At 37.9% G+C, this 24,536-nt stretch overlaps 1 protein-coding gene across 4 annotated transcripts in view; it reads right to left on the bottom strand.

The window, feature by feature from the left end:
• Usp9x (ubiquitin specific peptidase 9 X-linked) overlaps window positions 1–24,536 on the bottom strand; it is a 122,076-nt gene that overhangs the window by 24,539 nt on the left and 73,001 nt on the right. For all 4 annotated transcript variants that reach the window (XM_028875920.2, XM_037198866.1, XM_028875924.2 and 1 more), the window contains exons 23-33: window positions 24,128–24,406; window positions 20,536–20,661; window positions 18,718–18,843; window positions 16,846–17,012; window positions 14,379–14,487; window positions 14,056–14,202; window positions 12,701–12,847; window positions 11,656–11,878; window positions 8,494–8,714; window positions 6,817–7,007; window positions 2,162–2,335 (exon numbers count right to left, since the gene is read on the bottom strand). In XM_028875920.2, the coding sequence (XP_028731753.1) occupies window positions 2,162–2,335; window positions 6,817–7,007; window positions 8,494–8,714; window positions 11,656–11,878; window positions 12,701–12,847; window positions 14,056–14,202; window positions 14,379–14,487; window positions 16,846–17,012; window positions 18,718–18,843; window positions 20,536–20,661; window positions 24,128–24,406 (1,910 nt within the window). The remainder of the gene's footprint in view (window positions 1–2,161; window positions 2,336–6,816; window positions 7,008–8,493; window positions 8,715–11,655; window positions 11,879–12,700; window positions 12,848–14,055; window positions 14,203–14,378; window positions 14,488–16,845; window positions 17,013–18,717; window positions 18,844–20,535; window positions 20,662–24,127; window positions 24,407–24,536) is intronic.

Genomic DNA, 24,536 nt, shown 5'->3' on the forward strand with positions numbered 1-24,536 from the left:
ATTTTATCAATAATTAAGAGGTTAAAATTATTATATCACTTGCTTCAGATGAAAAAATTTTCAAAAGAACCAAAAGTTGTTCAGGCTACTGGACAATATATGCCCAAAGAACACATACAACCTCTCATTTAAATTATAATCCCACAGGGCTGGAGAGATGGCTCAGGGGTTCAGAGCACTGCCTATTCTTCCAAAAGTCCTGAGTTAAATTCCCAGCAACCACATGGCGGCTCACAACCATCTGTAATGAGATCTGGTGCCCTCTTCTGGCCTGCAAGGACATATGCAGGCAGAACACTGTATATATAATAAATAAATAAATCTTTAATTTACTCACTAAGAAACAAAATGCTTCCATTAATGATAAAAATCAGCCCATGACTACATAAAATAGTTTGGTTTATGTAGAAATACTACCTTTTAAAAAATTACACTCTGTGTATTGGTTCTCTACTTCCACAATATGGGACTAGAGGATAGAACTTAGGTCATTAGGCTTGGAGACAAGCATCTTTAGCTTGCTGAGCCATTTCATTGGCTTTAAAATTATCATCTTAGAGATTGCAAATCACCATTAACTTGTTTTGAGAGAATTTTAATAAAAAGCAAATCTTAAAAATGTATTATTTAAGCTGGGAGGTGTTGGCATATGTCTTTAATCCCAGCACTCGGGATCTGTGAGTTCCAGGCCAGCCTGGTCTACAGAGTGAGTTCCAGGACAGCCAGGGCTATTACACAGAGAAACCCTGTCTCAAAAAACAAAAACAAAAAAAATTTTTTTACACTGTGTACGTCACTACATATACATGCGTATCAGGACAGCTTTGTGAAGTTGGTTCTCTCCTTCCATATTTTGCTAAACTTGAAGCATCTTGCTGTCCCCAATAAAAAAGTATTTTTTGTTTTTAAATTTTTGTGTAATCTTGTGTGTCTGCAGAGGCCAGAAAAGGGTGTTGGATCTTCTAGAATTAGTTATGGTTATGAACTGGCTGATGTGGGTCCTAGGAACTAAACTTGGGTTTTCTCTGGAAGAGCAGCAAGAGCTAGTTAACTGCTGAGTCATCTCTCCAGCCCCCAGTTTGTTTTCGAAAAATTATTTTATGTGTATGGGTGTTTTGCCTTCATGTATGAATGTGTACACTGTACATGCCTGGTGCCTGAAAAAGCCAGGAGGAGGTGTCAGATTCTTGGTAAATGGAGTTGGATCCTCTGCAACAATAGCCAGTTTCTAAACAATGAGCTGGCTTTCTAGCACCCCTAGTTAAAATTAGCACACAAAGTAACAGGTTTCCTTATAGCACCAAAATAAAATGTTGGTGTGATTTGACAGTTAGAAATTATGTTTATCATTACATATAGAGCGCATAAACTATTAGGTTTTTAAAGTTTTATTTATTTATTATGAGTATTATGTATCTGGACCCTATGTATGCCTACTGCCTGACGAGAAGAGCATCAGAGCCCCCCAAACAAAGTTATAGATGGTTGGTTGTTAGCTAGCGTGTAGGTGCTTAGAACTGAAATCAGCCCTCTATAAGAGCAGAAGAATAGTCAGTATTCTTTTTTTTTTTTTTTGGGGGGGGGGTTCAACACAAGGTTTCTCTGTGTAGCCCTGGCTGGCCTCGAACTCACAGAGATCCACTCTGCTCAGCCTCCCAAGAAGATTAACTACAGGTAAGAACTACTACATCCAGACCTTAATTTCCCTTTAAAATTAAAACCATAGCAGCAAAAAAAAACCAAAAAACACGAAAAACACATACCTTGAGAATGGTAATGTGTGTGTAAAAATGGTAATAGATGGAACTGTTTTACTGTTTTAAAAAGAAAATAACAACTCTAGCCAGTTATCTTCTAAACTCAATGTATTTATTATTAAATTCTAAGATAAAAGGCAAACAATTCTAAACATATGCATATTCCTAGTTCCTTAGGAATATATGAAAGAATTAAAAGTATAAAATAGTAAAATATTAAGCACAAGAAAAGGAATCGAGTTACTGAACAAAACCAAAAACCACCCTACAGTACTCACATATTCATAGTACTTAATTTATTCACTTGTGGGAGTTTAATAAATAGTGGCATATTCCATTTTTATATTAGCACTATTAAGAATTTTATTCGTTAGCATATAACAGTATTATACATTAGCATTTACCTATGAGGGCAGCCTTGGCAAATCTTCTGATCAGCAAAGGAACCTCCCAAGACTTTACTTAGCATAGCTGGATGCCCTAAGGCTTTTAAAGCTTCATCTAAACTATCCACCAACGAATTAAAGAACTCCAAAGCATCATGTTGTTCACGAAGATTAACAGGCTCACCCCAAAGCCTGCAAATGAATGGAATATAACATGTAACATATGACATTCACAACAATACAAACATTTTTATTTCCCAGGGCTGTGGGTAAGGCAATTATAATGACAGCATATTGAAACAACTACATGAGGATATAGGAAACACCACAAAAGTCCACCCAGCACTTTATGTTAAATAAAAGTGCTACTCTAGTGGCAAAAAATTGCCACAGAACTCCTGGTATGGTTGATGGACAGCATGGATTTAAGAAGGGTGGTTGGTTCAGATAATGTGATATACATTATCTAGCATTTTGAACTTAGCTGTAGATGCTATTAAAATGAGGTGGTAGATCTATCAGGGAGATTTTCACTTATCATTTTGCTAAATTTGGGATTACAGACAAAAAGAATTGTGTGTCCACCTTCATTAAACTGACTTTTCTAGTTCTACAGTTAATCTATTTTCAGTGATCTCAGGATTTAAGTTAGAAAAACTAATCCTGAAAACCAAGTGTCATTCACACACACACATATACCACAGAATGAGAACTGCCACTGCTCAAGCACAGGCCCTGATGGAATCGATCAGATACCTGACATTGTATTCATAGAATAATACACAAAGAGGACATAAGTATATTCTTTCCAAGCAAGAGAGATAACAAATGTACTTTATATATGCCAGAGCACTGTTTGATAAATATTCCTTGTACATGGCAAATAATATCGCATATTTTACACAAAAAAACCTACACATAAGCCGGGCGGTGGTGGCGCACGCCTTTAATCCCAGCACTCGGGAGGCAGAGGCAGGCGGATCTCTGTGAGTTCGAGGCCAGCCTGGGCTACCAAGTGAGTTCCAGGAAAGGCGCAAAGCTACACAGAGAAACCCTGTCTCGAAAAACCAAAAAAAAAAAAAAAAAAAACAACCTACACATAGCAACTTTAAATCAGATCTATCATTTGTTAAAATTAAACTGTTACATTATTGGAAATGACACTAATCTATTCTATTTACTTTCAAGCTACAACACAATCTCCCTCACTTCTAAACATGTATGCCCTTTAACAGGCATCTGTTAGGACACCATGGTACCAGCTATCATGAGTTATTAAATGAACAAATGCTCATGTATGTGCAATGAGAAGCCTATAACATCATTAATATAGCCTTTTTGCTCTCTTTCAAATTTAATCTGAATCTAATCACAAGGAAACAATCATACAAACCTAATTGTGAGGTTCACTAGTACAGAGAGTAGAAAACAGCAAAGGCATAAGAAAGGGGAAAATACACAGCATTGTGGCACACACCTATAATCTCAGTATTCAAGTGGCCAAGGCAAGAGGATCCTGATTTCAAGGCCAGCCAGTCTCAAATGACAACAAAAATCAAAACACCAAAATGAAAGTCACAAAAACAAAAACAATTGACAAATATCACCATGAAAGGTGAGAAAGTGTGCAATTCTCAGATAACAGGAACAGAAATTTTGGATTTATAAAAGCCTTATAGAGTCAGAAGAATATAAAGTAGAGGGAAAACAGAATGGTCTGCAAAGAGGAAGAGGGGTGTTCTGGTGATGAGACTGAAAAAAATTGTAACTGGTAGAGTAGTGGTACACACAAACTCCCAGTACTGAGTAGAGGTTTAATTAGGGAAATACATGATGCTTGTCTGCCTCTTCTCCGATGGTAGCAGCAATCTTGTTGCTGACAGTGTTAAGAATTAAAGGATTCTTTATTGGGAAGGAAAAAAATAATACAAGGGGAGCCTCACTCTGCCAGAAGCAGAGGGCAGGCAACCCTCTAGTTCCTTCTGTCAGCTGCCTAGAGATCCCTTGGAGGAACTGTACTTGCCATTGCTGAGGATGGGAGTTAGGGCCCTTGGCTATGCTAGTCAAGTGTGCTACTACTACTTAACTGTATATCCCTACACTTTGGAGCAGCACTATATAAAAAACAAACTATATATTGCTACCAAGACTGTAACATTTCTTTTATTCTCTTTTTGTTTTCTCTCTAACAGAATTTCTCTGTGTAGCCCTGACTGTCCTGGAACTCACTCTGTAGACCAGGTTGGCCCAGAACTCAGAGATCTACCTGCCTCTACCTCCTGAGTGCTGGGATTAAAGGTGTGCCCCACTGCTGCCATCAATACCACTGTCAGGAGAATGTAGTGTTTCTTACTGGAGTATTGTAGGTACTGACTTAAAAACATGAACTGAAGCTAAAAAACCAGAAACCCAAACCAATCATATAAAATCAACTCCCAAGAGCAGTGCATTTATGCTGTCTTTACTATAAAATGTCCAATCTTGGACTTCAAATCTTTAAAACTAAATAAACCCATTCTCTTGATAGATTGGCAACTGAAAAGATTTCATTGTAATAATATAAATATAAGGCCAAGTGAGTAATACAAGATGATTGCTGCTACCATCGGAGAAGAGGCAGACAAGCATCATGTACCGACTCTTCATGGAGGTAAACATGGGGATCCAGTAGCCTTGCCTGTAAAAAAAAAAAAATCAAAAATACCATGCTAATCTGATCAAGTCTCTGGATCTCACTAGGCACCTTAAAAAAAGCATGCAGGGGAAAAAAGAGAAAATACTATTTGTGGCATATGGTCCTCATGTGAATTCTGATTTTGAGAAAATACCAGGGAAAATTATTTGAGCTAATGGGGAAAGTCCAAACACTGTGTTCAGTATCAAGCAAGCTTTAAAAAGCACAGTAATAGATCCATTATGTTTTAAAACAGACATCAAATACACATAATGAAGTTATTTATAAGTGAAGCTATTATCTGTGATTTGTCTCAAAATAATTTGGAAAAGTAGGAAGGAAGCTGGGCGGTGGTGGCGCATGCCTTTAATCCCAGCACTTGAGAGGCAGAGGCAGGTGGATATCTGTGAGTTCGAGGTCAGACTGGTCTACAAAGCCAAGTTCCAGGACAGCCAGGGCTGTTACACAGGGAAACCCTGTCTTGAGAAGCCTGCCCCACCTCTCCCAAAAGGTAGGAATATGTAAGATTGTCTGAAGTGACTAGTGGTTAAGTTGAATAGTGGTAAGTATATGAGACCCCATGATTATATTGTCTATGCATCACACATTTTCACAATCAAGTTATGTCATGTCTTAAGAGACTAAAGGAGGCTGGAGAGACGGCTCAGCAGTTAAGAGTACTGGTAGTTCCTGCAGAGGATCTGGTTCGGTTCCCAGCACACACATGACAGCTAACAACCATTTGTAATGACAGTTCGAGAGGGTCCAATGCTATCTTCTGGCCTCTAATGGATGTGGTGTATAAACATACACACAGGTAAAACACCCATATGAATAAAACAAAAATAATTTTTTGACTGGATGTGGTAGTACATGCCTTAAATCCCAGCACTGTAGAAGTAGAGGCAGGAGGACGTCTGTGAGTTTGAGACCAGTCTGGTCTACAAATCGAGTTCCAGGACAGTCACAACTATATAGAGCAGTGGTTTGCAATCTGTGGGTCACAACCCCTTTGGTAAACCTCTATCTCTAAAACTATTTACAATGTCTCAAAAAACAAAACAAAATTAAAAAAAATCAAATGTGATAGTTTGAATAGGAATGCCCCCCAAAATGCTCATATATTTGCATGCTTAGTCCCTAGTCGATAAACCATTTGGAAGAATTAGGAGAGCAGTTCTCAAAGTGTGGATTGTGGGCCCCCACAAGATGCTGTGGAACAATCCTGTTGTACACTATGAATATGTATTACTTTCATTGGCTAATAAAAGCTGATTGGCTGGCCAATAGCAAGGCAAAAAGTATAGGTGGTGCACTCAAACAGGATACAGGGAGAAAGAAGGGCGGAGTCAAGAGTTGAGAGGAGGGGCAGAGAAGCAAGATCAACGTGTCATGCTAATAACGGTACCACCATGTGGCAGAGCGTAAATAAATAATATGGGTTAATTTAAAATGCAGGAGCTAGTTAGTAATAAGCCTGAGTTATTGGCTGAACATTTACAATTAATATAAACCTTTGTGTGGTAATTTGGAAGTGGCTCCTGGGATGGGAAAGCTCCGCCTACAACAGGGGGTCACCTATCAGCTACCCTGTAAATCATATATTTACATTACAATTCATAGCAGAAGCAAAATTACAGCTATGAATGAAGTACAAACAGAATAATTTTATAGCTGGGGGTCATCAGAACATAAACTGTATTAAAGGAAGGGCCGAAACATTAGAAGATTGAGAACCACTAGATTAGGAGGCGTGCCCTTTGTTGGAGGAAGTGTGTCACTGGGGGTGGGCTTTGATGTTTCAAAAGCCCAAGCCAGGATCAGTGTCTCTCTTTCTCTCTCTCTGCCTGCTGTCTGTATATCAGGATGTAAAGCTCTCAGCTACTACTCCAGCACCATGCCTGTTGGCTCCCCAACATGATGAAGATACATATATTAGGAATATGAGCTATTCGTCAAGTTTGAAGATGTGTTTTATGAGTATCCATCCATACTTTACCTGAACTGTTTCCAAAATCCTCTAGGCACATAGTATTGTAGTCGAGAAGCAGCTAAATGCCCAAAGATAACTTGAAGGTGTCTTAGAACACCGATATTGTACTCTTTCCTATCTTCTGTCTTACTTAGCGCTGGTTTATCTTCAAATTGTTGAGGATATCCAAACACATCATCCCTGGGATCAACATTGCTCTAAAAACAAAAAAGATATCATTAATGAACTAATCAGGGATCAATATTACTCTAGAAATCAAAAAGTATCATTAATGAACTAATCAGAAGTGTAGTAAAATATGTTGAGATAAATTCCAGTTAGTGAACATACACTTTTGTTTCCAAAGGACTTAATTTTCAAAAGGTATATACATTTTAATTTATATTATTAGTCTTATTCCTACCATTTTCAGGTTGAGTGAGAATATAGACATTAATAGCTGTAAAAGAATGAAGCTAAAGCCTCTTTAATATTACATAGAGAAAACATCCAACTCAATCTGCACCAAAGTCCTAAAAGTTAGAGCTAAAACAACAAAATTCTTGAAGGAAAAATCTTTGAGACATTGTAGTTGGTAATGATTTTTTTACTATGACATCAAAGGTACAAGCAACATATGTACAAGTTGGATCTCAGGAAAGTGAAAAACTTTTGTGTAAATATACTGCCAAGAGAGTAAAAGGGCAACTAATTTAGTGTGAGAGGAAAATGGAAAACCACTTATCTGATGAGGAAGTAGAATCCAGAATATATAGAGGACTCCTTAAACTCACAATTCAAATTTTAAAATGCAAAAAGATAGCAAGTCTTTAATCCTAGCACTTAGGAGGCAGAAGCAGGTAGACTTCTTTGAGTATGAGGCCAATCTGGTCTACATATCAAGTTGCAGGCCAGCCAGAACTACATATAATGAGACCTTGCTTAAAAAAAAAAAATAGCGGGGTGGTGGTGGCACACGCCTTTAATCCCAGCACTGGGGAGGCGGATTTCTGTGAGTTTGAGGCCAGCCTGGGCTACCAAGTGAGTTCCAGGGAAGACGCAAAGCTACACAGAGAAACCCTGTATCGAAAAACCAATAAATAAATAAATAAATAAATAAATAAACAAACAAACAAATAAATAAGGAAAGGAAGGAAGGAAGAAAAAAAGAAAGAAAGAAAGAGAGAGAGAAAGAAAGCAGAAAGATTTAAGGAGGTTTAGTGAAGTATTATCCAGCTGGCAGAAGGAAGTTCTTAAGTTCTGGGTCAGTCTGCACTAATCTCAAAAAAAGCAAACTTTCAAACATAGTTTTGACAGTCTGAGGAAGGAAAATACAACACAATTAGCTCTTCATATCCACGGGCAGCATCTGTGGATTCATGAAGGTAAATATTGGGAGGAAAACCGATTCTGTACCAAACATGTATAGATTTTGAGAAATTTAATACAATTGCTATACAGCATTGATAGTGTATAGAGCATTATATATAATCCACAGATAAATCATGTAAAAGGATTTGTGTAGGTTTCATTCAGATTGATATCCTGGGATGGGGTGGGGAGACTTGGAAAGAGGTCCTAGACTAATCTCCTGTGAAAACTGATTGGTGAGTATACTACCCCCCTTAGTAGCCATTGGGAGAATGGTATCTGTTGTTAGAATTTCAAACACAGAAAAACACAGGTAACAGAAGTATAATTTACCTCATTGTCTTGCTTCTCATCCCCAGACATATCATCATCTACATCACTACCTGTGCCTTCAATTGCAAGAATACCGTTCCTGATGGAGGGAATCATATAGAGCTGTTGAATCACAGAATTCATGTAACAAGTAGCACCGGCATTTTTCAGCCCCACAAATCCTTTTGGTGGGCGGGGTCCAACAGGTGGCAGGTATTCCCACTCAGTAAGTGCTTCACAAGCTGAAAAATAAGTTTTATAGAATGAGCATAAACCATTTTGTCCTTTTCAAGCTCTGTTGACAAAACAGTAACACTACTACCTGAACAGTCATTGGAGGCAGGGCCCTCACTTGGCATTTCTCCACAAATAAATGCATTTAAGACAAATAGTGACCCATCAATCTAAAATTCTATTCATTTGTTTTTGAGACAGGGTCTCATGTAGCCAGGCTGGCCTGGAACTATCAATGTAACAGAAGATAATCTTGAACTTAAGATCCTCTTGCTTTTACCACCACAGTGACGGGGTTAGAGTATGTAACACCATGCCTACTTTATGTAGTACTGGGCATCAATGCCACTGCATTTTACCAACTGAGTCACATCTCTGACTCCCAACAAACTCCGTATTTTTAATCTGGTGTTGCCTCTATGGAAATGTCTAATATATTCATGTAAGATGGTATACAGCTAACATTTCCTTGTTAAGTTTGGTTTCATCTGTACTATAAAATTATTTATTTTCAGAAAATATTTTTATTAATGTATTTGGGTATACATATGCTAGAGGTATGTGTAAAACCCTTGGAACCCAATGTGGAATGCTGGGAACCCACCTAAAGACCTCTACAATAGCAGCAAGCGTTCTTTTTTTTTTTTTTTTTTTTTTTTTTTTTTTTTTTTTTTTTTTTGAGACAGGGTTTCTCTGTGTAGCTTTGCGCCTTTCCTGGAACTCGCTTTGGAGACCAGGTTGGCCTCGAACTCACAGAGATCTGCCTGGCTCTGCCTCCCGAGTGCTGGGATTAAAGGTGTGCGCCACCACCGCCTGGCAGCAGCAAGTGTTCTTAACCACTGAACCATCTTTCCACTCCATTAACTTTTAGTTTATACATATAACAAGACATGGTGGTTTGCTCAAGCTTTAATGAAATTTATTCATTGAAGTTTGTGGTTTAAATAATCCCAAAAGTGAGGGTTTATGCCCTCATCCTGACACTTGCAAATATAGTTAAACTTAGTTCTGCTTATATCACAGTGCCTTTTTTCCCCTTTGCCAAACTCTGTAGTTTTGGTGCCTGTCTTAGATCTTGCTCTATAGACCAGGCTGGCCTTGAACTCAGAGATCCGCCTGGCTCTGCCTCCCGAGTGCTGGGATGAAAAGCGTGTGCCACCACCACCCAGCCACAGTGGTTGAGGAACAAACCAGATGATGGTTATAAAAGTTGTGAGATTAGTAGATCTACTTACTTAAACATTCTTATGTTTTTGTACTTAGTGTAAAGCTGGAAACAGTATAAATGCCATTTTCTAGGGGGACATTTAAATGACAATATGCTGAAGGGAAAGGTATACAGCCAATAAATGAACAGGTAAAACACTTCATGTGTTGGACAAGGAATAATGACAGCTATATCAAGTGGAACACAAAGTGAAGAGTGTGAGGGGGCTGGAGAGATGGCTTAGTGGTTAAACACACGGGCTGCTCTCCCCGAGGACCTGAACACACAGAAGATGAGAAGAAAGATATGAATGATGATGGCTATCAAAAATGCCAGGGGAACAGATGGGCAGAAATGTACTATTTCAGTGTATACTCTCTTTAGCACTTGTTTGCTTTTATTTTTATTTTTTGAGAGAGAGCCTTGGTATGTATTCCTGGCTGTCCTGGATGATCATCTTTTTGAAAGACATGTACCTCATAGCTTTGGGCAGCTGAACTTTGTCCCCAGTTTGTGGCACTGTTTATGTAAGTTTAGGAGGTGTGGCATTATTAGAGAAAATATGTCACTTGGGGCAGGCTCTGAGGCTTCAAAAATTATGTGCCATTCTCAGTTCATTCTGTTTCCTGCTTTAGCTCCAGGATGTAGGCTCTTCTACTGTTCCTGCCTGCTGCCATGTTTTCCTGCTGAGATGGTGATGGACTTTTATCCCTCTGAAAATGTTAGCCCAAATAAACTCTTCCTCCCATAAGTTGCCTTGCTCATTGTATTTTATCACAGTAATACAAAAGTAACTAATAATAACAGGTTGGCCTCAAACTCACAGAAACCCTTCCAGATACTGGAATTACAGGCGTGTATTTCCATACCCAATTTGTAACATGCAAATGTATATTACTCAAAAGGAAAACTCCTCTCCATTAAGCTAAAAAAAATTTCACCTCATTATATTTAAAATTTTCTAGAACTGATGAAAGTCTAATTTTAAAGTCTGTTTAACAATATACTTTTCTATTCTGAAACACAATCTAATAATAAAATCATTTTACAAACCTTTCCAAGATTTATATACAGCCAAGGATCATGCTTGCGCGTGTGCACGCACGCAAACACACACAAACACACACACACACACACACACACACACACACACACACACACACACACACAAAAGAACATGCTTTAAATCCCAGCACTTGGGAGGCAGAAGCAGGCAGATCTCTTATGAGTTTGCAGCCAACCAGGGCTACATAGTGAGAATCTTAAATAAATATGAAGTTGGTTGGGTGGTGGTAGCACACACCTTTTATCCCAGTGCTCAAGGGGCAGAGGCGGGCAGATCTCTGTGCGTTTGAGGCCAGCCTGGTCTACAAAGTGAGTTCCAGAACAGCCAGGGATACACAGAGAAACCCTGTCTTGAAAAACAAAACAAAACAACAAAAACAAATCGTGAAGTCATTTCTCTATGAGGGCCTGAAAAGTTTTCCGAGTCATGAGTTTAGATTTTGGTTGCATTTACTGGGGCTACTGACTACAATGGAGATAGGTTATATTTCAGATTTGAAAGATGACATTTAATTTACCAAATACTTGCACTTGTACCACCACTTACACTCCCATATGTATTTGCTAAAAATCTTAGACTATGAAGTAACACAAAAATATTTTTAAACATGTTTATGAAAAGAGAGCAAACAATTTAGAATGGAATCATCATCACAACTTTGTTTTAAAGTACTTACTGGTTATTGCTGTACCGATGTAATACATTTCAGTCAAAGAATCTACTATCTGTTTGAGGTTCCTCACACAGCCAACAGCTAAAGCTACAAGTAACTCAAAACCAGCATTAATTGTAGCTGGTGAACCACAAACAGGAATAGCCTGTTCAGCTGGGAGCTCTCCATTTCTCATATACTGCAGGTAAACATTGGATGCAGGAAATATGAAATCGTCGATTAATTCCTAAACAGTTGAAAGAAAGAATACATATTAGCAATGACATTCTGCAAAGGGTACAATTTATCTTTTAAGAAAATTTATTACAACTTTCAGACTTCCTTACACCACAGAAAACTTATAGTGGGGTTTTTAGTGAAAATATCCCACTTTTAAAATGATTTACCTACACAACCAATTTCTTGTTATTTATTTATTTTTAGGTATTAAGACAACTGATTGCTATAATAACTAACAATTTATATTCTGCATTTACTCAGAATCTAGCCCTGGCTGAACTTGAACTCTGAGATCCTAGTACCTGGCTCTATTTTACATTTACTTTAAAAATTAAATGGCTATCAATGGAAGACAACTTTGAATAAAATTATACTAAAATGACACTTGATTGTATAAATTGCCCTGTTTAAAAGAAAACTCAAAGAATTAATATATATGATGTAGGCAGGCATATCTCTCAGAGTTCTAGGCCAGCCTGGTCTACACAGCAAGTTCCAGGACAGTCAAGACTATATAGAGAAACCCTGTCTTAGAAAACAAAACAAAGAAAACAGAGACTTAGGAACAGTTCAGATTTTTCAGAAAAAAAATTAAGTAACACTTGATACTGACATTTTATTTGCATATTAATACCTAGAAACATGCCAGGCTACAGGAAGACATAACTGTTTTGCATTATCTAAACAAATATTGTAACCTTGTCAAATATTCGTAAAAGGTAGGTTTTATAAAAGGTTTTGTAAAAAGACCTAATACTATCAATCAGATTCAATGACAACACTTACAAGGATAGGATATGTGGTTTAAAATCAGGAACACAGAACTTACTTTAATGAGATTAGCACCTCCCTTTTCACAACCAATATGAAACTTTTTCTCAGGAGTCTGAAAAGCCAGCAGCTCTTTTGTAACCCCAAGGTGTCCTTCCAAGATTGTCTCTTCAATACCTGTTTCACCTGTTCTTTTAACATCATCCTGCAAAGGAAAAAGAATTATAAATGACTAACTTATGAAATGGAGGAATCTGAACAAGACAGCTAGAAGAATGTGAGACTATTCTAAACCTTTCCATTTCTAGTCAAGCAAGTTAAAATTATCTTGAAATTTCTAGACATAGGCTTTATAGACTTCTAGAAGAAATGCTAATATGAAGGTTAACATCTGTTGTGGTTTGGGTATGAAATGTTCCTCATAGGATCCTATATTTGAACACTTGGTCCCTAGCTGTTGGTACTGTTTGGGACACTTGAGAAACCTTTGGGTGGTGAATCCTGCTGGAGGAAATATATTAGTTACTAGAAGGACGTGTTTGTTGTCTTTGAGTTTTGGTCTCACTCTCTCTGGTTCTTCAGTTTCAATATGATTAAATAAATTTTTATACAAGTCTTCAAAAGACTTATCAAAATTAGTATATCTGACTACTTTGGGAGGAGAGAGCATCAGCATTTTCTTTTCTTTTTTCTTTTGGTTGTTCCAGAGAGGGGTCTTCTGTGTACCCCTGGCTGTCCTGGAACTCGCTCTGTAGACCAGGCTGGCCCCAAACTCATGGAGATCTACCTGCTTCTGCCTCCCAAGTGCTGGCATTAAAGGCATGTGCCACCACCACTACCACCAGGCCAGTATTTTAAATTTAAATAACAATTTGCTGAAAGGCAGAAAAGCTAAAACTGCAGCTGTACCTTATTATGCCATATCTTTTTTTCCACTAGACAGGGCCTCACTATGTAGCCCTTAATTCATACAGATGCGCTTGCTTTCTGCATCCCAAGGACTGGGGTTAAAAGCACATGCGACCATGCTCAGCTTGTTTTTTATGTATGAGTGCTTTGTCTGCAGGTATGCCTGTGTGCCAGAAGAGGGCATAAGATCCCATTATAGATGTTTGTGAGCCACTATGTGGTTAGTAGGAATTGAACTCATGTCCTCTGAAAGAGCAGCCAGTGCCCTTAACTGTTGAGCCATCTCTCCAGCCAATGTATTCTAAATCTTAAGCACACATTTTCTGTAAGTAGTAATGCATTCATAACTGTAAAGCACAACCCAACAACACAATGTACGTTCTTTGGTTCCCTGTAAGTATGGAGTTTATTCACTTCACCAAAATGTTCTAAACGATGAACCATTTATTAATGAAGCATTATTTAATAATGATATAAACAAACATAGTATTAACAATGACTTACCCTAATTCTTTTTAGCCAGTCAATTTCATTATTAAGAAGAACTTCAGCATTGGGTACATTAATGTTACTGTTGTAAGCATAATTAAGAAGGTGCCTTAAAAGAGTAAAGTAGTCGCCTGAATGTTTAGCCCTCTCTCTGGCTGTGCTCTGAAAATGATAAAATACAGTATGATGAATCAGTATGTTCATGTGGTGAATTTTTACCTTATGTTTTATTGATTAAGTATAGATTGCCCTAACTGATACAAGCTAAATTCACAAATTCCTGAATATCCTTGTTGAAGGAATTAGTTACACTGGTAAAAATATTTTTTGTTTCTTACCCCCAAAACAGTAAAGAGGAGAGTAATGAAGAAAAGTAGAGGCCTGTGTCCCATGCAACATCTGGTACACATTAAGAAGAATTGTTCCTGTGCTACTTGACGAACAGTTCTGAAATGGAAATTAAAAACATGAAAAAATACATAAGTGAGTGAGTTTACCACTGCATGTCCAAGGCTAAGATCAAACACTTTCTGAGGGATGCCTTCTAACCTTTCTCTGAAGACTTCAACTCGTATAGGTAGAAAATGCTCTATAACAAGTCTTAAAACACCTACACCCCCCTCCCCCCCCACACACAGAATTTTCATCCAATTGCATTTTAGAAAGGGTCAGTGGGAATTATGTTATCACAGAAAGGATATTGCTGCAGGCAGTAAGTAGTAGTGAAGTACTGATTCCAAAAGCATGGCCTACTAGAGGAGCTACTTTGGAAACGTGTTAGAAATGTCAATTCTCACATCTGATGAGAAATGGTAGTAGGTCTGGCCAAGAATGTGCTAACAAATCTTCCAGGTGATTCTGATATTCTCTGAGGGCAAATGACATGGGAATTTCATCTAACAATTATGGATCAATCTTTCACCAAGGTTTACATAGTACATCAACTTCACTATAATGAATGTTCCTAGGGGGCAGAGACATCTCTGTTTAACATGGTGCTTCTAGAACACCAAAGAGTTTTGAGATAGAGTATGTGTCCAAGAACCAGTTACAATTAAATCAATGGCAATAAAACTTTCAGATTTGGGCCTAAATTTAAGATTTTTGAATTAGGGAATGCTCAAATGGTAAAGCCTAGGCAAAGAGTAAAAATCTCAAAAACTTCAAAATGTGAAGCGCTTCTGGTCCCATATACCTAAGAGACAGAAATTTACCCTATATTAGAGAGGGTAAAAATCAGATGCCTTAAAAATAAGTAAATAAATTTGACATCTGCATCTCACTATTATTCTAATCTTGGTGCGTTTCTTTTATTATTGCAGACAAGAAAAATAACAAGATGAAGGGCTTCCTACAGTACTTTGTCCTATTATCTGTAAGTTTCAGGAAGAGAAGGGTTCAAGTGGGGATTGCAGATTCAGTTCAGTGGTAGAGAATGCTTCCCTATTACCACTCCCCCCCCCCACACACCAAGACCCTGGGTTTCAACCACAGTACCACACAAACCTGGGCACCCACCTATACACAGAGGGGCAAAAACTTATAACAGTGGGAACGTTTTCAAGAGAAAAGCAGGAAACCTATTACACTAATTTTTGTTTTAGCCTAAACATGGAAAACTTGCTAACTGAAGGATTTTGGAAAGAAAATCAAGGGTGCAAAATCTGCTACCTCCAGATTTGAGCTCATTGAAAGTGCTGACTTATCATCTTTGCTCCCTTCACCACTAGCACTCAAATGCATTATTAAATGGAACTCGAATGATTTATCCTATTTGTTTTCAATGTACAGAGCTGTACAACTATGGTAAGGTTTTTTTCAAAGAGGCAATAATAAGCTTTCCCTGTTCTGCATCTGTTTCAATCACATGAAATATTTTCTTTTTTGAGACAGGGTTTGTCTGTGTAGTCCTGAAACTCACTCTGTACATAAGCCTGGCCTCAAACTTAGAGATCTATCTACCTGCCTCTGCCTTCTGAGTGCTGGGATTAAAGAAGTGCACTACCACTGCCTGGCTAAAAAAGTTTAATTGGCCAGACTGGCTGCATTCAAGGAAATTTCTCAAGGTTTTTTTCAGATCAGTGCATTCTTACTTGATACTCCACTATATCAAAGGGTGTGTTGTGAGGAGTAGGCAAGTTGAACCTATTAACATGTAACAGCGATACCAATTAGTTTTTTGTGTGTGGGTTTTTTTTTTTTGAGACATGGCATCACTATGTAGCCTTGGTTGTTCTGGAACTTGGTATGTAGAGCAACTAAGCCTCAAAATCACAAAGGTATCCATGCCTCAGCCTCCAGAGTGCTGGGATTAAAAGTGTGTGCCACCATGCCTGACCTAATTTGTTTTTATAATTACCTTATATATGAAAATCAGGATAAGACTGATACAAATGGATGGAAACCATTTTCTATAGATTTGAATGCCTTAAAGCTGAATGACTTGCAGCTTGAAACATTACTGATACTGATTAAATGCTCTTGAGATGAAAAAATGAGAGATTTACAGTAATTGATCTTTATTCTAGTATGAAATCCATAAGCTAATATGGCAGCCCTGTTTTAAATTTCACATTAAATTAACAGTTGGCATCTAGGAATACAAGACAGGAGGCCAATATCCGATCCAATTTTTCAGACTAAAATTAAACAAATTGAGGGTTAGGTCAAACATTGTTAAATGACTATTTCTTCAACATTAATGTACTATGGAGAATATTTGGTTTCTGTGATACCTTGTTCTAACAAATTTGACTCTACTTATAAAAATAGAATCAAGTTTCTTAAAATTAAAAGGAAACTTACTTGCTGTGACAGTGCAATAGTAAGTCAATAATGAATGTCTGCCAAGCCTTTTCTTTACTTAGAGCATCTAAGGCTGTTGGAATCAAGGCGAAACACAATGTCATCACTTCCAATGCTTCACAACAAACCTGTTCATCTTCCAGGTCTGGCTCATTGCCTGCATTGGTCTGTAAAATCATAATTGGAAACAAGTTACTTAAAGATTCTTTTAAAGAAAAAACATACCTAACATGAAAGTGTGAGGGAAGACTCCTGGTTGGGGGCTGAGGAACAGAGAGAACAAGAAAGGAAAAAAGGGAAGAAACAATAAAAACAAATCTTATTTTAAAAAGTGCAATAAAGAACTCTAATTCTTTATAAATTAATTTAGAAAGTGCTTAAAAGAAGTATCTTGTATGACTTCAAAACCTCAGTGCTTAAAATTTCACTCAGTTAAACTACATGGTCCTTTTTGGTTTTTTTTTTAAGTGAATTTTATATTTTTTTAGATTTATTTATTATGTATACAGTGTTCTGAATGTATGCTTGCAGGCCAGAAGAGGGCACCAGATCTCATTACAGATGGTTGTGAGCCACCATGTGGTTCCTGGGAATTGAACTCAGGACCTCTGGAAGAGCAGACAGTGCTCTGAACCTCTGAGCCATCTCTCCAGCCCCCATTGTCCTTCTCTTTATCCATATCTCTTGAGGCCTTTTGGAATAGTTTGGAAACAACTACAATAGAAAATGAAATCTAAGATCAATATTCTGCTAGGACTCAAAAGGGGGTAAAGGCACATACTGAGAATATATATCATTAATAAGAAGCTCCTAGAGACCTTCTTTCTGAGTTATGTACTTTTGAACCAACAACCAATCTCCTTAAACAATTGTTCAGTAAGGGTTTCAAATTTTTTTCCTAACCCCAAATATGCTGTGATTTTATTGAAGTCAGTATTACAGCAATGTGAAAGAAATAAGCTTTCCATTATTTTGCTGAATGAGTACTGAGGACTATACCAAACAGATAATACAGGAACACAAAAATAGTAATAAGGACAATGAATGTTTGATATAAAGGGGAATGAAGCTCTGCTGAGCAAGGGAGTCCTTACTGCTCAAGTTTTCCTTAAGAATGTAGCAGTTTAAAAACAACAACAACAAAAAAGAATATAGCAGTGTGGGCTGGAGAGTTGGCTCAGCAGTTAACAGCACTATTGCTCTTAATAGAGGAACCAGTTTCAATTTACAGCATTTGCACGGTGGCTTTCAACTGTCTGTAACTCCAGTGCCAGGGGATCCAACACCCTCTTCTGACTTCTGAGGGGACCAAGCATTGGTACACATAGGTGCATGTAGGCAAAACACACACATAAAAGAAAAAAACAAAATAAAAACAACCCCCCCCCCAAAAAGCTAAGAATGCAGTAGTATCCAAGGATAGGTATACAAGACAGAACTCTAACTTATATAGGACCAAAAGATAATGAAAGAAAAAAAAAAGGAATGAGAAAAAGCGACCTACTTCAGTGAAAACAGAAAAATCTCCCTTTTAATTTTAAAGCAGCCTCATAGCAGTATTAAATTATTTTTAAAGGAAATCTTTATTCAATGATAGCTGAAATTATTACTATGTAATGATATTTAAAGATGAACATAGTACAAGTGTAGTCATATGCACAAAATTCACTAACATTTATTTTAACATAAGGGATATATTTCTCTTAATAATTCTTACCAGCCGGGCAGTGGTGGCGCACACCTTTAATCCCAGCACTTGGGAGGCAGAGCCAGGTGGATCTCTGAATTCGAGGCCAGCCTGGGCTACAGAGTGAGTTCCAGGAAAGGCTCCAAAGCTACACAGGGAAACCCTGTCTTGAAAAAAAATCTTACCTTCTCATAAATTTTTGTGATTTCTTCATTTGGGCTGAATACCAGCTGTAATCCCCCACATCCTGATGTCCAAATAATTTTTTGTATAGCTCTAATTACACAAATATCAGGCATGTATCTTGAAGCCTATAAAATAATAATTAAAACTGTTAAGACAACCATTGCACTCCCAAGTGTTTACAACAAAAGAAAAGAAAGTCAAATACTTGTATAGAATTTTCAAAGCAGTTTTGGTCACATCTGAAAGGGAAAAAACCCCAAGTATATTTTGCCAAATAAAGTATGGCATATTCATAGTGGGATAAATATATAGGTTTGTTTTATATATAAAAGATGTATTTGAGTGTATACATATTCTGGTGTGTGTGTGTGTGTGTGTGTGTGTGTGTGTGTGTGTGTGTGTGTTTTGGGGCAGTCTATGTAGCTTTGGCTGTCCTGGAAGTCACTATGTATACAAGGCTGGCCTACAACTCAGAGAACCACCTGCCTCTGCCCCTCAAGGGCTGGGACTAAAGATATGTGCCACCACAACCAGTTTATAAGACAGTTTATAAGAGAATCATATTTAACAAAAAGGAATGAACCATGGGGCCTTAGAACACTGACAACTCACAAAGCATCATCAACTGTTTTTTTCCTTTAATTTTTTTAAGATCCAGTCTCGCTGGCCTTCTATTTGTTATCCTGCTGCTTCAGCCTCCCAAGTGTTGGGATTATGTGCTGGCACAAAATCCAAATGAATAAAATTCAAGAAAATGAAAACTTTTCACAGGGCGTGGTGGCCCACATCGTTAATCTCAGCACTCACAAGGAAAAGGAAGGAGGATCTCTGTAAGTTGGAGGCCAGCCTGGTCTACACAGTGAGTTCCAGGACAGCAAGGCTGTTACACAGAAAAACCCTATCTTGAAGAACAAAAAGAACCAAAAGAAAAAAACAAAACAAAACAAAAACCCTCTTTTATAGGGACAAAACAAAACAAAAACCCACAGGGGAGAATTACAGAAATAATCTGTTTTAGGACTAAAGGTTTAAAACTTTGGATTTGATCTTGAGTCTCAATAGCATAGAAAAAAAAATTCTGTGTACTGTTTATATGTATGTAAAAATGTATCAAACGTGTATTTTGAAAAAAACAGTTTATTATACAAAAAGCCAATTAAAAATTTATGTACTACCCAGATGGCAGTGGCACACACCTTTAATCGCAGACCGCAGGAGGCAGAGGCAGGTGGATCTCTCTGAGTTCGAGGCTAGCCTGGTCTACAGAGCGACATCTAGGATAGGCACCAAAACTACACAGAGAAACCGTGTCTTGAAATCTCCCTCCTCCCCAATTAATAATATTATGTTGACATTAGGAAAATATTCTCTAGACTGAACCAGTAAAACAAGTGAATTTTTAAAAAGTTGTTTTGGGATTGGAGCGATGGCTCAGTGGTTAGAATCACTGGCTGCTTTTCTAGAAGATCCAGGGTTCATTTCTCAGTATGCAAATGGCAGCGCAGAGCCATCTGTAGTTTTGGTTCTAGTTCTAGGGTATCCAAATACTCTTTTGGCCTCCAAGGGCATCAAGGCATGCAAGTTGTATACAGACATACATGTAGGTAAAACACACATAATAAAATAAAAATTAAAAAAAGTGTACAGTAACACTTATGAAGCATTATGTATACACATCATAAGCTATTACATAAAATTATATCTATAGTATATATAAAATATGTTTATCATTGATACATAATTTTGTATAGTAACACATGATATATATACATATATATAGACACATATATGTATATATACTACTCAAGACTACTAACCTCATCAGAAATCTGCTGAGCAAGACGAACAGACACATTTCTAAGCATGCATTCAGACGACGGATTAGGAATGCTCTGAAGGGCACTTTGTAGCACCACTGCTTGATCATGAGTTACTTGGTTGACCTGGAAAAAAAAAAGTTAACCCTTTGAGTATTCAAACATTTGTACCCTACTCATCAACATTCCATTAAAATGTTTTCTTTCCACATTCACACACAAACCACTCCACCCTGCCAACATGTCATCCAAGTAGGACAAATTTCTCTCTATTCCCTTATTCTAGATTAATATAATCCACGTTTCTACAAACAGATCAAGTCCAATCTCATCTAAAGATTCAGTAAATCATGACTTTTTTTTTTACATGTGCACCCTTTGGGGAGACCCTGCTCCTAATCTCCAGTTATCAAATTTTACTTTGAAAATGAGAAAAATTATAAATATAAAAAAAACATATAAAAGATAGCAGCATTTACTAAGATTTTTAATCAATGAGAAACAGAAGTAGTTAGCTGAATAATTCTGTCTTTGAGTTCTAGCTTCTATGTCTTGTAAATGTTTAAGATATGTCTATATAAAGTGTTTTTTGTTTTTTGTTTTTTTTTCAAGACAGGGTTTCTCTGTGTAGCTTTGCGCCTTTCCTCCATCTCCCTCTGTAGACCAGGCTGGCCTTGAACTCACAAAGATCCGCCTGTCTCTGCCTCCCAAGTGCTGGGATTAAAGGCGTGCGCCACCAACACCCAGCCTACAAATACTTGACAATTATAATATACACCCACAAATACTTGACAATTATAATACCTTAGTATCTGCAACTCACAAATGGGATATTCTCTGAGTATTACAGAAAAGATAGAAAAGAAGTGTGTTAGTGGCTTTTGTGTATATTATAAATGTCATTAAGTAGTCATGTCGTGGATTAAATTAAGAATCTGTTTTTATCCTAACAAGAGCCCTCCCTCACTGGGTGAGATACAGGGTCTCTATTAAAGCCCAGCGGCTCTAAACTCTGGGCTTTTCTCCTGCTTTGTCTGTGTCCTTCCAAGTCCTGGAATTACAGGTAAGAAGAACACCACATCTGTGTTTCCTTTTAACCTATTAAGAATTGCTTTAAAATATATATGTATTATGTATGTATATATATATATATACATAATTTAAATAATTTTTATCATTTATGGAAAAGTTTGCTCCTTTCTTTAGGTCTGTTTCTGAAAATATGTAGCCCAGTATGGCCTTAAACTTCCAACATACCTGGCTGCCTTACAGAAAATATCTAATATATGAAAGTGGTCAGAATAAGATAATACAACTTATCTCAAAGTGCTCATTATTCTGCAAGTATTGTCAATTACCTAATTACTCCCTCTCACTTTCCATCTCCATTGCTTTTTACTCTAGGATTGCTGTTAGGCAAAATCTTGGGTATCATGAAACTTCATTTATAGCTGGGCAGTAAGTAGTGACACACACCTTTAATCACAGCACTCGGAAGGCAGAGGCAGGTGGATCTCTGAGTTTGAGGTCAGCCTGGTATACAAAGCGCTTTCCAGGACAGCCAAGGCCACACAGAAAAACCCTGCCTCAACACCCCCCCCCCGCCCCGAAAAAAAAAAAAAACATGATCTACAGAATACATTCTAGGACAGCGAGGGCCACACAGAGAAATCCTGTCTCAAAAACCAAAACAAACAAATAGAAAAAAAACCCAAAAAACCACAGAACAACAATCAACAACAAAAACCCAGAAACAACTAAAACAAAAACAACCTCAAAAAACCAAAACCCATCACTTCATTCATAAATTTTGGGAAATATTTCAGAAGGTTCTTCCTTTAAATATCACAGTATTATATATGAAACAATTACATATCATAATCACCAACACTCCATTCCTCCCCAATTATGATCTACATAATTTTTTATTTTTTTTTATTTTACAATACTATTCAGTTCTACATAATAGCCACAGATTCCCTTGTTCTCTCCCTTCCTGCCCCCCTCCCCAACCCCCATTCCCACTTCCTCCAGATCAAGGTCTCCCCCGGGGACTGAGATCGACCTGATAGACTCAGTCCAGGCAGGTCCAGTCCCCTCCTCCCAGATTGAGCCAAGTGTCCCTGCATAAGTCCCAGGTTTCAAACAGCTAACTCATGCAATGAGCCCAGGACCTGGTACCACTGCCTAGATGCCTCCCAAACAGATCAAGCCAATCAACTGTCTCACCTATTCAGAGGGCCTGATCCAGTTGGGGGCCCCTCAGCCTTTGGTTCATAGTTCATGTGTTTCCATTCATTTGGCTATTTGTCCCTGTGCTTTATCCAACCTTGGTTTCAACAATTCTCCCTCATATAAACCCTCCTCTTTCTCGCTAATTATACTCCCAGAGCTCCACCCGGGGCCTAGTCGTGGATGTCTGCATCCAGATTCCTCAGTCCTTGGATGGGGTTTCTGGCACAACTATTAGGGTGTTTGGCCATCCCATCACCAGAGTAGGTCAGTCCTGGCTGTCTCTCGATCATTGCCAGCAGTCTTTTGTGGGGATATCTTTGTGGATTTCTGTGGGCCTCTTTAGCTCTTTGTTTCTTCCTTTTCTTATGTGGTCTTCATTTACCATGGTCTCCTATTTCTTGTTCTCCCTCTCTTTTCTTGATCCAGCTAGGATCTCCCGCTCTCTTTCCCTCCACCCTCATCCTTCATTGCTCCCATTCATGTCCAGGCTGTTCATGTATGATCTACATAATTTCTAATTAAAAAAAAAAATTCTTTGAGACTTTTGTAGCGAGAGGGTCTGTAGCCTAGGCTAACCTTGAATATGTAAAAATCCTTGCTTCTGTCCCCCCAAAGACTTCTGTTGATATCAGTAATTTTGTAACTATTATTTAAAAATTAAATTTAGAGTTTAACCTTTAACTAGGCATCAACCTCTCTCTTTTTTTTTTTTGGGGGGGGGGGAGGTTCGAGACAAGGTTTCTCTGTGTAGTTTTGTTGCCTGTCCTGAATCTCGCTCTGTAGCCCAGGCTGGCCTCGAACTCACAGTGCCTCTGCTTCCACAGTGCTGGGAATAAGGCATTCGCCACCACTGCCCAGTGGGGACGTGAGCCACCACCGCCCAGCAGTATCAAAGATGCCATCCGAGCAAAGACAGAATGACAGTGATTTCATAATTAGAGTTTAAGCCAATGAAGGTGAGAAAGAAAATTGGTAAAAGGCTAAATTAATTACAACTCAACACCACTGGTATCTTACCTGGTTGGCACAAGTTAGAATTCATTCATGTAGGCTTTTTTTTTTTAAGGTTTACAGTAAGTGAGAGTCAAGCAAAACTCAAGTGGTCAGAAAGGAACTGAAGGAACTGCCCTCCAAAATTAGTAGTAGTGAAGCCAGTGCAGAGTGTGTAACTTTTAATACAAATACACTCGAATAAGTGAAAATTCCTACTAACAAGATACCCACTGGAAAGAAAATTTCAACACTGAGTCAAAGTTGAACTTTAGACTTTTGAATTGTTGAGAAATTTAACCATAAAAACTACTATTTATTATTAGAAATTAAAAAAACAAAACAAAACAAAACCAATCTGCATTACCGATGTCATGGGATTCACGCCTTCTACACCTGGCTGACAAGCTTCTGCCACAGCCCGAACATGGCCATAGCCAATGGCAGTTAGTAACAGTTTGGCTATTTTAAGAGCATTGAGGTAGGCACCCCTTCGAGTTTCCATATCTGCATTTGGTAGGAAGTTGTTTCGGGTTAGCATACTCAGGACAAGGGGTAGACCACCACTTTTCAAGAAGTGAAACTGAAAATCGGAGGAATCATCAGCGAGGGGTGCACCAGCAGGCATTAACAAGGCATAGACTACCTGAAAATAAAAGAGGGAGGGGAAGAAGGGAAGGATTGTATTAAAAACGATGTTAAACATAACCTCCATTTCATCAAAGACTGTTAAGATATTCTTGACCGTTTCAAAAACATCTAACAATAATCTATAT

Source organism: Peromyscus leucopus, chromosome X, assembly GCF_004664715.2.
Source record: "Peromyscus leucopus breed LL Stock chromosome X, UCI_PerLeu_2.1, whole genome shotgun sequence".
Lineage (NCBI taxonomy): Eukaryota > Metazoa > Chordata > Mammalia > Rodentia > Cricetidae > Peromyscus > Peromyscus leucopus.